We start from the raw sequence: 14,929 nt of genomic DNA on the forward strand, positions 1-14,929 counted from the left end.
GGGTTGAGTTGAAGGAAGCCATGAGTCGATGGTAATAGGATGAAGGAAGAGAGATGGAAGGAGGTGAATTTATCTTTTGTGTTTGTTTTTCATAAAGCATTTATTTTTCTACTATTCTTGTAAAACGATGTGTTTGGATTGGTTAAGGCGAGTTTATGACAAATCATGATGGAAATACAACTTTGATATTGATATTATAATGAAGGGTGCAATTTACATGTTTTGGTAGTTGAGGGACCATATAGATAACGCCCTATAAGAGTGTGCAAAAATGTATTTTTTCCAAAAATATAATTTAAGAGCATATTAAATATTTGGCTAAGTTTTCTACCAAGAACAAGACCTAGATCAAGTTTGTTGATGGCTCCCTCCATCATATGTAGTCAATCTCAATGTTGATGATGCTGTCTCAAGTACCTTCACTACTTTATGCATTGGATTAGATACACTAAGGACTAATTTGGTTAACTACTTTATTAGGACTTCGATAAATCTCAATGTTGATGATCGATGCTGTCACAAATACCTTTACTAATTTGGTTAACTATGGCTATAAACAAGTTGAGCAATTATTAAAAGTTTAAAATTGTTTATTAATTTTATTTCAAATACAAGCCAAATTTGAGCTTATTACCAATTAGAAAGTTTAGTTCATTTTCTTGTCAAATAAGCCCGAATTTGTTCAAAAGATATTTAATTAACTTTCTTTTCCCATATATAGTAAATAAATCCACTAAATTCTTTTACCCTTTTACAAATATATACTAAAAATATATAAATTGTGGTTAAATTATATTCTTTGTGTTAATTAGATAGAATAATTTTCTTTCATGAACTTATAAAAATTTGATTGTCCAACCTTGTTAAAAATTATATATAATTTCGTTGTAAATGGACTATTTATAATATAATAAATTACGAATAATAGTTTAATATCTTATGAATTTATTTACAAACTTACACTATCCAATCTCATATTGGGTGAAGTCGTAAAAGGTTACTTGTATTTGATGCTTGGCACTAGGAATCTCATAAGATTGTCTTATGAGAATTTATCTTACAACATGTGTGGATCTCACACCCTATAAGAAAATTGTCTCATAAGATTTTTTGATGAGATGCTCTCTTCAAATTTACAAGAAATGGGTGAGTGGAACTGTATATTATGACTAAAATGCCACATTAGATTGCAGTTGTTTTGTACTCAAGCAATTCTCTTTCAAGATTCACTCAAAAACTTATTTTTTGTATTTTTGCTATATGTAAATTTTTTAAAAAAAAATAGTAACCTTTGCAGACTCTATTGAATTTACATATCCTTTCTTTTGGGTAAGTGAGTGAAATTTTTTATAGCAATCAACATCGAGGAATCAACACAACCAAGAAGTTACCTTCTCTTTCAAAACTGCAACACACTCAGCTCCAAGTGAACTTCCAACCATCTGTGCATACAAAAATACAATATATGAATGAAAATTCAAATCGAAGCACCTTCATATGACAATAGGTTCTTTATTTTGTCTTGTACTTGACATAAAGAGAACACTACAACCTCTTTGTGTTTGTCCATAAATATAAACACATTAGGTGATAGCCCAACAGGAAACTCTTTCACTCATTCCTTTGAAGTCTAATTGTTACTCCTAAATATGGTTATCACTTATCTTATCTCTCACTTAACCATCGTAACTAAAAAGATGTCTAACCGATATTATAAATTAATCATTCTTTACGATCCAACCTATCAAAATAAAAAATTAAAACAATTACTATCCAACAAAAGGTTATATTTCACTAATTTGTAGTGAAATGTTCATTTGAAATTAAAAAAATTAAAATGAAAAGCAAAGCGATATACAACATGGGTGTCCAATTGATTGTCGAAAAAGGTATGTCATCTTTTTCTCTTTTAGTTTCCAATATGCTATTTATTTTTTCTTTTTAAATTCTTTCCATAGTTCCACTACACCTTTTTTAGGGTTTTTGCTATACAACAAACACAATTTTTTAACAACCGGAATAAAAATTAGGAAAATAGAAGAAATGTTGCATACCAAATATTTTCTTAAGTTACATATAGAACTTTTTTGAAAAAGTTTGAAGTATATTATTATACGTTTAAATATTTTATATCAATTTATTTTCTCAATTTAGTCTTAAGTAAAAAAAAAATTATTTCAAATTTCTTATATTTAGAATACTCTTTAATTTCTCAGTTAATATGTAGGTGAATATTTATAGTTGTACTTATTACTTGATTGTAAAAAAGAAAATTTTAGTAACAATAACAATTATCTATTCTCTACAAATTCTTTTATTTTGTGTGACAAGTAAAAGTTTCTTTCAATTGCTTATCTATTTTATTATTTACATTAATTAGTAATTTTTTAAAATCATTTTGCCTTCAACATTGCTTTTTAGTTTGGCTCTACCATTGCTATGAAGAAAAAGTAAAACTAAATATGATTAGGGTTAATAGAAAACCATATATATAAGTCACAATTTTATTTTTTTCATTTATTCAGAGCATCCTAACATGCAACATCTATGAATCATTTTCCATTTTGATAGGATTTATAGCCAAATTTTGCGAATTTTTGGCCCTCTATAAATATTAGATCGGATTTAAAATTGTTCAAACCATATTAGATATTTTAGTTTGTTTTGAGTGATTGTTTTATTTTCTTATTTGTGAATGCTATATTCTCAAATCACAATACCATTTAATAGTCAAAATTAAGCTTAAGCTTAATCTTAATTTGTTTGTTAAATAAGTCAATATAACAAGCCATTTTTTAAATCCATAGATCATAGGAGTTGGAACAAATCAGTTTTACAGTTCTAAAACTCCGAATAAGTACCCCTCTATAATTTCATCATTTAATGTTTACCAACAATGCATTGGCATATATATGAATGATCTCAATACATTTACAATCCTAAGAGCTAAGACTTAGGACCCTGCTAACTATTTCAAAGTTATTATGATAACTTCATCTTTAATAAAAATGCATGCACAATAATAGCATAAGTTAAAGGCGCAGTCCTAGTGTCGTAGGATTTGGGTTATGAAATATAAATGTTGGTCAGTTCGAGCTAGCAGTAGAGGTGTATACAACAATTAGTGGGGCTAACTCATTATATGTATAATGCTTCAATTATCGACTTTAGGGTAAGCCCAAGCACCTAAGTGGGGACTGAGCTAGAAATATATTCTAGGGTGGTCGAGTTCTAAGACAAAAATAAAATAGTATGAAACTCAAAGCATGTATGCACAAAAACACACGCATGTTCACACATACTTATGTATGTGTTTGGAATCACTAAATGAATAATTACTATAAGAAATTATCATTAGATCAATCTCTCAATAAACTTACAAAAAATATTATATATGTTGTTATTTTGCTTGAAAAGATTAGTGAAAATTTTTATATTTTGTTAGATATAACTACGTACGACTGAATAATTCTTAATTTGAGATATGCCTTTATATGAAATTAAAGATAAATCAAGCATTCCTATAGTACCTGCAATATATTTTGAGCTTATTCATGAATTATGAGATATGTTTACTTTATTGAAACTAATGACCTCTCAAACATTTAAATTTAAATTTTGAAAAAAAAATAACTTCATTTACCACTCACAATACTAATTAACAAACTTGTGAAATACACTAAACCCAAAGCATATATATTTGACCCACAAATATCAAATCAATAGCCAATATTATTAGACCAATCAAGAATCATTTTAAAAAGTTTATAAAAAAATATTCATTTTAAAAAATTATCATTTCCAATCAATATCTTAAAAAACTTACTTATAAATCAAATTCTCTTTGAAAACTCGATTTTATTTGTAAAGACATCTCATGTGACTTTGCACTCTTTCTTGTCACAAGGATCAACAAACTAAATACTATAACAATAAATTGAAGAAAAAAAATTTGAGTAGTCAAGAAAATTATGAAAACTAAGCATATTGAAAACATAATATGAAAAGTGCATTGAAGAAACTAAGTTGACAATGCCTAAAACTCCGATAATATATTATTTCTCATACTAAATAGATTTTTTTTTTTTTGAGAATCTCATACTAAATATATATATATATATATATATATTTTTTTTTTTTTCGAGAATCTCATATAGATATTCTTCTTTGAATTTGAAAGTAGATTTTCTTTTGATACATACCTTAAAAATATTACAGTCGATTCCTTAAAAAAAATGTATTACAACCAGTAAAAAAATTTCTTAAAAATAATGAATTTGACTATTTGAGTAGGCTTTTGTAAAATTTGTATAATCTATTACTAATCTTAATATTTTTTATGAGGTGCTATAATTTTTTTTTTAATTCCTTAAAAGACTAGGTTTCTTTCTTTTAGGGGCAATTTATTTTTGTTGTTGGCCAAACTCTTAAAGCTTTTAATTTTAATTTAAAAAAAGGCATACAATTTATTGAAAATTATTGAAGCTATGAGGGGCCATAGCCCCTCTTTAATCAATATTTAGCTCTGTCCTTACACATAAAAAAATTGTACCTAAATTTTGCCCTACTAAAGTAGGATGACAAACAAATTAAAGACATACCTCAACATGTAAATGGTAGCTGGAACTATCATCAGAAATATGGAAAGTTGAAGCACTCTTAATGCACATGTCTTTTGCTTCTAGATTCCTTATCAAATTGGAAAGAACATCTTCTCTATCTTTTTGCAAGCATATTTGTATGATCACTTGGCCTTCTTTAACTTCATGCACCGAGACTGTGGGAGCTTGAACTTTTATATGTGGGGTTTGATCGAGATTTTGCTGGTTTTCAAGTGCTGATAGCATATCCTTCTTCCTGAGAGTTAGCTTTTTTATTTCATTTTCTAGCTCTGGAACGTAGTCAAGAATTCTATCCATTATGACTGGCGCACTCCATCTCTTCTGCAATATATTCAGCAAAACACAGAGAGAAACCATATAGCAAATGTGCCTTTTCTTTTTGGGATAAGTATATACTATTATATATACCTTAAGGAAATTAAATAATAAAAATGTATATATACACACACCCCTTAATAGAATACAATTGTTATAATTTTTTTGATAGCAATATTAGAGTTACTATAAATTTTATTTCATAAATCTTATAAACTAATGTGTTATTAATCACAAAAATTAATTATTTATGTTATTAAAATAACACTAATTACATATATTATCATGTCGGTTTATAAATTTTTTAAAGTAAAATTGGTAATAGCTTTGGCACTTAATTTGTTTACTTGAGCACATCAAATGATGTTAATCTAAAGACACAATGCTGGTCTAATTGTTTCATACTTCTCTTATAACCTAAAAATGTTATCCTTTAATGAAGCTAATTAATCTTTAATTACTAAGTGTCTATTAGTACATTGGTTAAAAGTGATCACAAAAGTGACTTTAAACAAATAAATTAGTTTTAAACAAGCCAACTTATTTGCTTAAAGCCATTTTTTATGTTAACTTAAGTAAATAAACCAGCAGCAGATAAATGCTACCAAACCCATTTATCACCTGAGTCAAGGCCAAATTGCCAAAGCTTTAAGAATAAATAAAAAGAAACTTCCTGAGAGCAACTGATTAAACATGGATCATTATAACTGAACTGATCAATAAAGCTAACATTTTTTTACTTATTTATTTATCCAAAAAAGAAAAAGAAGAAAGAGGAAACTGATCTTATCCTAAATCTTATTATTTAATTGATAGATAAAAAATATCTTAAAACTATCTAATGTTAGCTTGTAATGGACCATGGTCCTTGAAAACTATAAACTGGTACCATATAGGAGAAGATCATGGGTTTTACCATGAGAGTCAAACAAAATTTGATGGTAGTCTAGTGTTAGAGATATCAAGGACTAAGGCTCGAGTCCTTTGTAATTAATTAGTCCAGTTTTTTATGTACTAAGATCTACTTTGGAGTGCCATACTGCAAAGGACTTAGCCCTTAGGCCTTGATATGACTAACAGGTAGTGATTAATTTGAAATTGTTACCCAATTGAAAGCTCAACATAGGGTATATTGTGGTTGTGAAACCACCTTTGATCTTCGAGACTCCGGTAGCAATGAACCAAGGGCAAGGTAAGAACTATTGAGATTTTTCCTCCGTACTCTCTCTTGAGCATTATGGTCTTGTTTCTTAGAAGCTGACCCTTCTTCTGCATTAGGTTCCACCACCCTTTTTCTAGGTTGTATGCGTTTTAAACCATGGTTTCTCTCCCTAGTCCTCGTAGAGTTGAGACCTTTTCCAGAAATTACTTTCACAGTACTAGAATCAGCCAACAGTACTGGAAGTTCTTGATCAAGAAGTATGCTTGAATCCAGTGCACAATTAGTGTCATGATCTATATTACTTTCTTGTGGAAGTGGCCAAGGATTATTTGAACCATCAAGAATGGTGGACAAGTTGTCATCTTTGTGGAATTTGAGACCATTTTCTTGTAACCCCTCATCAATATTATTCCTTGATTCCACCAATGCTGAGTGTTCTTGAGCAAGGAACACGCTTGGATCCAACACATCATTAATGTTATCTGCAAGTTCACTAGGCTTTGATATGCTGCTTTCTCCCAGAAGTGGCCATAAATTATCAGAAGCTTCAAGAACCACACACATACAAAACTGTTATCCGTGTACTGGGGAAGATGTGGAAAAATCGACTAAAAATCATGTGCTCTTTCTTATGTTGAACTTTATATTCCACAAATTGCAGAATGTTATGTCTCTGATTTTTTTCTATTTTAAATTTTAATTACTTTATAAGGGAAAAAAAATTATGACAGATTGTGAATAATGGATTATAAAGTGAAACACTCAAAATAGGTTAAATAATTTTAATTAAAAAAAAGTATACATTGCTATTGTTGATGTCCGGAAAAAGGGTTTGATGGTATTTTTTTTCCAACCAAAGAAAACACCCCATAAATCTAGTTCAGTAAAATCATAAAAGAACTTTTATTTGACTATCACAGACATTATTGAGAAAATTTTAGCTGTAAAATATCTGAAACCCTAAAATAAAGTTTTTACTTTGAAGATGAAAATAATATGGAAGAAATTTATATATACATCACTTACTTTCAAGGTAGAGCGGGTCATCAAGTCCAGGCCATGCATCAAGGTGATCCATTTTCCTTCATATCTCACAGCCCAAACTAAGATATATAGCAACGTGTTTCAGTGCATCCAATAAATGATTCTGACTTAATTAAATAACCTGTTAGATTTATACTTTGTGTCTTGTGTAGCATACAAAGATCATGATAAATGATTTGCAATTTAAACCAATTAAGTTCTGACAAAGTGAGAAAACCCATTTTCAAGTAATGTTTTAACAAGAATACAAAGTGAAGTTTGTGATCATATAAATAAATCCTTTTGAAATAATAGCAAAAATTTCTCAAACTCAAAAGCACCATTATGTTTTAAGAAAAAAATAGAGAGGCAAGCAAAAAATAAGAAAACATATTTTCTTATGGAATTGCACAAAAGGGGTTCATTATAAGAAAAAAAATAGAGAGGCAAGCAAACCTAGTTAATGGAAATAGAAATACAAATCTTATAACAGGAAGAGAGAGAGAGAGAGAGAGAAGAAAACATATTTTCTAACTATATTGATCAGGAGGATAAATTAGGTAGGTACCTCTTATGCATCATGTACACATCTAAAGTCTGTACTGCACAAAGTCAATGTACTGCAGATGAAAATGATAGAGTTTTTGATGATGGACAAAAGAGGGAGACAAAGAGAGAGGTAAATGGGGTTTTCAATAAGGTATCCATGACCTAGAGCCAAAAAAGTATTTAAATAAGCATAGTATTAGATAAGAACCTAATCTTTTGGAACCTTTACATTAAAAAATTGCTTTGCTCAATAGGCTCTCTATGACATATACCAAGGAAGATATTAAATAATGCATATGATAAGTGTTCAAGGGCAGAACGCAGTTCCTTTAAAGTCTTTAGATTATATATAATATGTACTACTATCTCTGAAGTACAATTAGCCATGTATATGGAAGTACAGTGCTCTCATATGTAGTAGTACAGGCTTCTTCCATAACCCCTTTAGGCCTTTACATTGGGGAAACAAACTGTGATGAGGATGTTACTTTGTATATGATTTTTAATACTCATGATGGGTGCCAATCTTAGCTGACCCTGGTGACTTCTTTTTCTCTTTCATTCTTTGATTTTAGGGTTTTATGTTAAGATTTGATGCTATTCATTCCTTTTTATGAAACCATATTAAGCTATATATTATTATAGAGAAATAGACAGATTTTGCATCCATTCCATGTGGCTCAAAATAGAAAGTCCATTTCAGTTTTCATGACTCTTAAGGTGCAAGTGCCACTTACGTCCTATAAAATTCTATTCCTCCGTTAAAAAAAAAAAAACAATATTAGGTTAATCTAAACTTTATAACTACTGTGGATTTCAGTTAGTTCAACTGATAAAAAATTTTATGGTTGAATAAGAGATTTGAGGTTTAATCCCCACTTACACTAGAAACTGATTAGAGTTTATCTTGATCTGATAATAAAAGTGATATCATCATAAGCAGACGCCATAAATTTAAACTCTCTAATATATATATAACTACCATATTAAGCATCACATATGGCCAAAAGTAATGGTTTAAAAATTATCACAACCATAGTAATAATCACCACAATCCAAAGCAACAAAAAGAACACGTGGATTTTGGTGACAACATGGAAGACTTTTGATAAACTCTTCAAAAGAAAAACCATTTTGGGGCATCCAATTAATCCAAAGGAAATTCACATTATAAATGAAACATTTACAATTGTTTTATTCTCACAGAACTTTTGTAGACTAGTCATGACTTGTGACCTCAATAACGTTTGCCTCTCACTACAATGGCTCCAAAACTATGGAATTCTTCAATAAAGTTTCGTCCACAAATGAACTTGTTCACATCAACCTCGAACTCCGACACTTTATAGACTACAAAACTTTTTGGAGGGACCTTACCAAACTAATAGGAGCACTCTACAAAAGATTTTTGTTTTGATTTCGGAGATTCACGTACTCAACAGCGTTGGGGAGAAACTTGAGCCCTCTGAGTTGGACGAGTGGATTTGAAAGGTGTAAGTCAAGTTGAATGGAGGATTCTATATGAGAATTTTAATGTCCATATCAACAAGAATTGTGGATGGAATAACTTGAATCAAAGTGATATATGACATTATGGTTCAAAATCCAAAATTAAATAAAAAGACCGCAGGAGCATAGTGGCAACTTATGTGGCAGCCATATAGGCGACATGTGTCATTTATTATTTTTAAATTCATTTGTCTTTTATTTATATTTATTATTCAATCAAAGTTAATTATAAGTCTTGTTAGTAGTTATTCCAACCTAATAAATCTGATTATAGGATGATGTGAAGTCAATACAAGGAGTTGTCATTTGTATTGGAAGTTATCAAGCATTTAGTGTAAGCATTTATTTGACGTGCAATGGTTTCACCTATAATTATTAACAAGAAATCAAAAGAAAGGAGAAAAGTTTCTATTCAAAAAAATTATTTGCAATTGTCTTTGCTTTGGAGTTGAGTGATTCCTTCTAATAATCAAGTGTGTGACTTGGTTGCATTGAGTGACATCCGCGATTAGTAGCATTGAGTGATATTTGCTACTTCCAATTTAGTGGCATCATAGTTCCTAAAATTATTCATCTTATCATTAGGTTAAATCTTTGATTTAGCCTATCTAGCCGGTCTTAGCTGCATCAAGACCCTAAACCTAGAGGGTGTAATTTACAAATTAGTCTTAAAATGTTAGTCCAATTAAAATCATATTACCAAAGGTTTCAAGAATTTTAAAGTCAAATTTATTATCTATTTTAATTGTTTTAGTTATGTTTTAATATGATAAAAGTCACACACCTTAATATTGTGTTTTAATATAATAAAGTTACATCCTATATAGTCTATTTGTGCCAAGTAATCTCTTGCATATAACATTCTACACTAGCATGAGAACTACTTCCATGTAAAGGAGGCTACATCTAATATTTTGAATGTACATAAAAAAAAAAAAAAGAAAGATAAATGTGATGCAACATTCAAAATATTAGATACTACTAATATTTATAAGATGGGATGCGTTTTGATTGGGATCTGATCAGAATGGGACCCTTTTAATCTTTGTTTGGTTTGAGAGAATGAGAAAGAATGGAAGAGAAATGACTCATTATACTTTATTTGGTTAGAAAGATACCAATTTTTTTATTTCCCTCCAAATCTTCAAAATTAGTCTTGTACCTCTAGAAAGTTTTGAATTTTTTTTTTTTTTTTTGGTTGTGAAATTGCTTTGATGATCTCATAAATTTGACTGAATAATGTCATAATTATTTAGGGACCAAAATATTATTTTATCCCAAATAATATATTATTATTAACTAGTATGTAATCCATGCTTACGCACGGGAATGGTGAATTATAGTAATACTATCAATGTTAGCTTAGGTTATTAAACATATAGACCATTAGTTCTGTAATGACATTTGGAGCTACTAAAACGGTTTTTCCTTGCAATTTTCGTTATATTGATTATGTCAAGTTTCTCGTTACACTGCTATTACGTATATAATTTTGAAAATTATTATTAGATATTACATATATAATATCAATTCACAATCACTATTCGTAAAATTCTACTAAACACAACATAAAATAAAAGAATAATTTTTTTTTTTTTTAGAATTCTAAATATTTTTAACACACACACGGAGAGAGGGGAAGAGGTTTTAAAGAAACTTACAGGAGTATATATCCAAAAAAGGCTTAACTCTTGAATATACAGTATAAGCTTTAAACCTCTTTAACTCACACTCATTTTCCAATGTGGGATTAACCCACTATTTTTTTCTTTTGAGATTACTAAATATTTTTAATACACACACGGAAAATAAAAGAATAAATTGATCTAATAGTATCTCCCAAATTAAATGGATCGTACATTGTCATAGTATATTACATAAATGACTTATAAATTTAAATTATTTTTAGTTACACAAAAAATGGCTCATAAATATAAAATCAAGCAAACTCTTTCTTCCTCTAATTTAATATATAGAGTTGGATATTTGATTAGGTTTCTTTTGATTTATTTATATTGGACTTTTTTTCTACACTGAATTAATTCACTTTGTACAAAAATTAAAAAACTTAAATCAAATGGGACACGTGGCACAAAATTAAACTCTAATTGAAGTTCAATTTTTACATTGAATTAACCCACTGGGCACAAAACTTTAAAAAAGTTAGATTAAATGGAGCATATAACGTAAAATTAGACTCTAATTGAAATCTAATTGAATTTTCTCTCAGGTTTGGCTATATTTATATATAGTCTAGTGTGTAGCCTCGTACATATGAACGGGTACAATTAAAAACAATTACAATTATACGTTAAAATTATAGTTTTTTTTAATAAAAGATGTTCAAATTATACATAGTATTTGCTTACACTTTTTAAAATCATACATTTTTAAAATATGAAATGATTTTTCATTATGTATGTAAGCGCACAATTGCACCTGGACCCAAAGACAACTACGGGCTCAGGCCCAATGAGCCTTAAACAATAAAATTTGTAGAGTGTGGGCTTGAAACCTAGGTTAGAAGTACTGAGAACTTGATAACAGAATAAGAGTTACAAACACATGTAAATAACAAATGATAATTGTAAATAGGCCTCCTCGGACGTAAGCCGATGACTACTTCTGTATTATTTCTATTTCTTACTTAAAAATTACAATTCTTAGTTTTTTTCTTTGTTGCCGATCCCCCCCCTCTTTGGCATTCACCCCCCTTAAATACTTCATTCCCTGATACTTTTTGGACAGTGACTAGAAGTTTCAGCCCTACTGTTCAGGGGTCACTTCCCTATTAATGCGGCCAGGAAGGTAGGTGCAGAGCCTTTAATGCGGAGGTGGCAGCCTTTGCTCTTGATATTTTCTTTAATACTGGTGCATCTAGAAGGTTCAGGGTGTCCCCCTTTAACCATTAGTCTTTCCAGAGTTGTGCCTTGACCTTCATAATGAAGTTTTGAGTTCTCTTGGATCTGTCCGAGGAGAAGCTCGCCCTCGGCTGTATCCTCGGATCCTCGGCGTATGGGCCAATTCGTAGAGTTTAATTCTGGAGCAGATCGGCCCTCCATGCTACAGTCCAAAGGCCCATATGCCCACTTGGGTCCTTTTACTCCCCACAATGTATATATAATTGGTTTTAAATTCTTTGATTTTTTTACCCAATAATTCACTTACCACAAAAATTAAAAACTTAGATAGACATGCGGTGGAAAATTGGGCTCCAATTTAACATCTAATTGGATTTGGAATCTTTGAATTTTACATTCAATAATTCACTTGACACGTAATTAAAAATTTAATGAGACATGTGGTGCAAAATTGAGAATCTAATTAAAATCTAATTAAATTTTCTCTAAACTTTGGCTATTAATATATATAAACTAATATATAACCTATGCGTAATGAATTGTAGTAGTACTATTGATGTTAGCTAGGGTTTTTTAACATATATTATAGTTTAGCCAGGACATTTGGATGTAAAATAGTTTTTCCTTGTAATTTTCATGATATTGGTTACGTCAAGTTTCTCATTACATTGCTATTACGTATATAATTTTGAAAATCGCTATTAGTTACTACATATACAATATCAATTCACAATTATAGCCTGTGAAATTCTACTAAATACAATACAATACAAAATAATAAATTGGTCAAATAGTATCTCCTAAATTGAATGGAGATAAGTGTATGAGATTGTTCAGCTCAATTACAGCTTATTACGTTCAATATCTTTGCATACAAAATATCTGAATAGAAATGGTATAAAAAAAAATATGTTCATTAGTTTAGAGAAAAAATAGCAGCAAAAATCTAAACAATTTAATTTGCATAGAAAGCTAACAAAAGCAATATCCAATTTTGATTATAGTTGAATTTCCTCTAAACTTTGGTTTAAAAAACACATATATATACACACACGCACGCACGCACTAGCCTCATCACACACGCTTTGTGCGTGTAATGGGGCTCTTTTTTTAGATAGTTTTTTTTAATAGGAACTTGGGGTAGTTTTTTTTATATTTTAGAATATGGGGTATTTTTTTATAGGAACATGGGATAGTTTTGGTTGTATAGATGGGGTAGTGAGAAATTTTATAGAACATGTGGTAGTTTTATAAACATGGGTAGGTTTTTTTTTTAAATTTTTTTTGTCAATTTATAGTTTTAACCTCATTTTTATGTTTTAGGAATAAAGATAAGTTAATTAAATTAGGAGTATATTTGAAAGTAAAAAAGACAATAGCTAACTTTTTTATTTTATTTTATGGGAATAACTAACTCTTTAATATCTTACATAAATGACTTATAAATTTGAATTGTCTATACTATATATAAGAGGATTCTCCTATTTCAACTGGACTTTTATGTTGTTCAAAAATGTCCTCGTTAATGAATTAATGAAGAGTAACTTCATTTAGAAATGAGTCATAATGTCAAATAACAAATTTTATTTTGAATTCAAAAAGAGAATTCATAAAATTTAGGACTTTTTTCCCTTCATGTTTAAAAAAGAAATTACAGTTACTATTTATTTTTAAAGTTTATCATTTTTATTTGTTTGAAAAAAATTTAAAATTATAATAGATGCAAATTATTAGCCTTTACCAAAAACAAATAAAAGAGCCTCTGAGCATGCGTAACTATATATATAAGTTCTAAAAATGATAATAGATTTTTAGTTGTAGTATAATTTAAATTTCTAAAACTTAGATGATAAAACTTTATCTAAATTAAATTATTGTTAAATCTTATCCTTTAATTAAGAACTTTATAGCTTAATATCCTAATAAAATATTAATTTAATAAGATATAACTTGAGGAAAAAAAACAAAAATGTGGGCTGTGTGGGATTTAAATTTAGAAATATTTTATAATAGACTTTTAGTTTGAATAGAATTTAAATTTGTTTTAAATTATTGTTAAATCATGCAACTTGAGGAAAAAAAACAAAAAGAAAAACGTGGGTTATGTGAGATTTAAGTTTAAAAATCATAACCACCGTGCACTCTTGGTGCGGTGTCACTTTACAAGTATAAATACTTGTGAGGTGTGAGAGACAATAAATAAAATATTAATTCAAAATGAAATTTGTTATTATGACTTTGCGTGCGTTGCAAGCAAAGTAAACCACTAGGGACTATTTAGTAAAATCATATCATATACTATATAATAAAAGTTACTTTGCTTGCAACACACTATACACGAGAACTCTCTAGTTTTTAATAATATGATTAAAGGTCCGTTTGAATACTGTTTATTTTGCTGAAAATTGAAAACAATAAGAAAAATAATAAAAAATTTATAGTTCACGCGCTTCGCATTGTTCGTAAGTCTAAAATCGATGTTCATGGACAATAAACAGTACAAGAGGCGCTTAGCTAAAGAAAAAAAAAAAAAAAAAAAAAAAAACCCAAAACCCAAATGCCACTTGAGCTTTTTATGGTTTATTTAGATTGTACTCGTTGTTTTCTATACTAAATTAACTCATTTGATACAAAAGTTAAAAAAAAAAAAATTAGATTAGATGGGACACGTGATGCAAAATTTAAATTCTAATTGAAATTCAATTTTTACATTGAATTAACTCACTTATCACAAAAATTATTTAGATTAGATAAAACACGTTGTGTAAAATTAAGCTCTAAATAAATTTCAATTTAAATATAATTAGATTTTTTCTAGCCTTTTTCTATTAATATATATATATAGATGTAGATTTTTTTTATTCTCCCTACTTCCTCTTTCTCTCTAA

General features: G+C 28.9%; 1 protein-coding gene across 2 annotated transcripts; it reads right to left on the reverse strand.

Annotated features, from left to right (window-relative positions):
- Positions 1-957: 957 nt before the first annotated feature.
- On the reverse strand, positions 958-7,849 carry LOC142605957 (uncharacterized). 2 transcript variants are annotated; one of them, XM_075777385.1, is made up of 5 exons: positions 7,691-7,849; positions 7,126-7,202; positions 6,088-6,644; positions 4,602-4,943; positions 958-1,442 (listed from the first exon to the last, which is right to left on the reverse strand). In XM_075777385.1, exons 2-5 carry the CDS (start codon positions 7,175-7,177, stop codon positions 1,371-1,373), a joined length of 1,023 nt encoding a protein of 340 aa, XP_075633500.1. In that variant the 5' UTR covers positions 7,178-7,202; positions 7,691-7,849; the 3' UTR covers positions 958-1,370. The 2 variants fall into 2 exon arrangements, with proteins under 2 accessions (XP_075633500.1, XP_075633506.1); XM_075777391.1 differs by lacking the exon at positions 7,691-7,849 and adding an exon at positions 7,579-7,613.
- Positions 7,850-14,929: the final 7,080 nt, after the last annotated feature.

Source organism: Castanea sativa, chromosome 1 (genome assembly GCF_040712315.1).
Source record: "Castanea sativa cultivar Marrone di Chiusa Pesio chromosome 1, ASM4071231v1".
NCBI lineage: Eukaryota > Viridiplantae > Streptophyta > Magnoliopsida > Fagales > Fagaceae > Castanea > Castanea sativa.

Bases quoted from the DNA above. Each gene is read 5' to 3' on its own strand.
- LOC142605957 (XM_075777385.1), bottom strand. From the start codon at position 7,177: ATGGATCACCTTGATGCATGGCCTGGACTTGATGACCCGCTCTACCTT. The intron at 4,944-6,087 runs GTGGTTTCACAA...AATATATTGCAG, and splicing joins CGGAGTCTCGAAGATCAAAG to AAGAGATGGAGTGCGCCAGT. The intron at 1,443-4,601 runs GTATGTCTTTAA...TTGTATGCACAG, and splicing joins GCTACCATTTACATGTTGAG to ATGGTTGGAAGTTCACTTGG.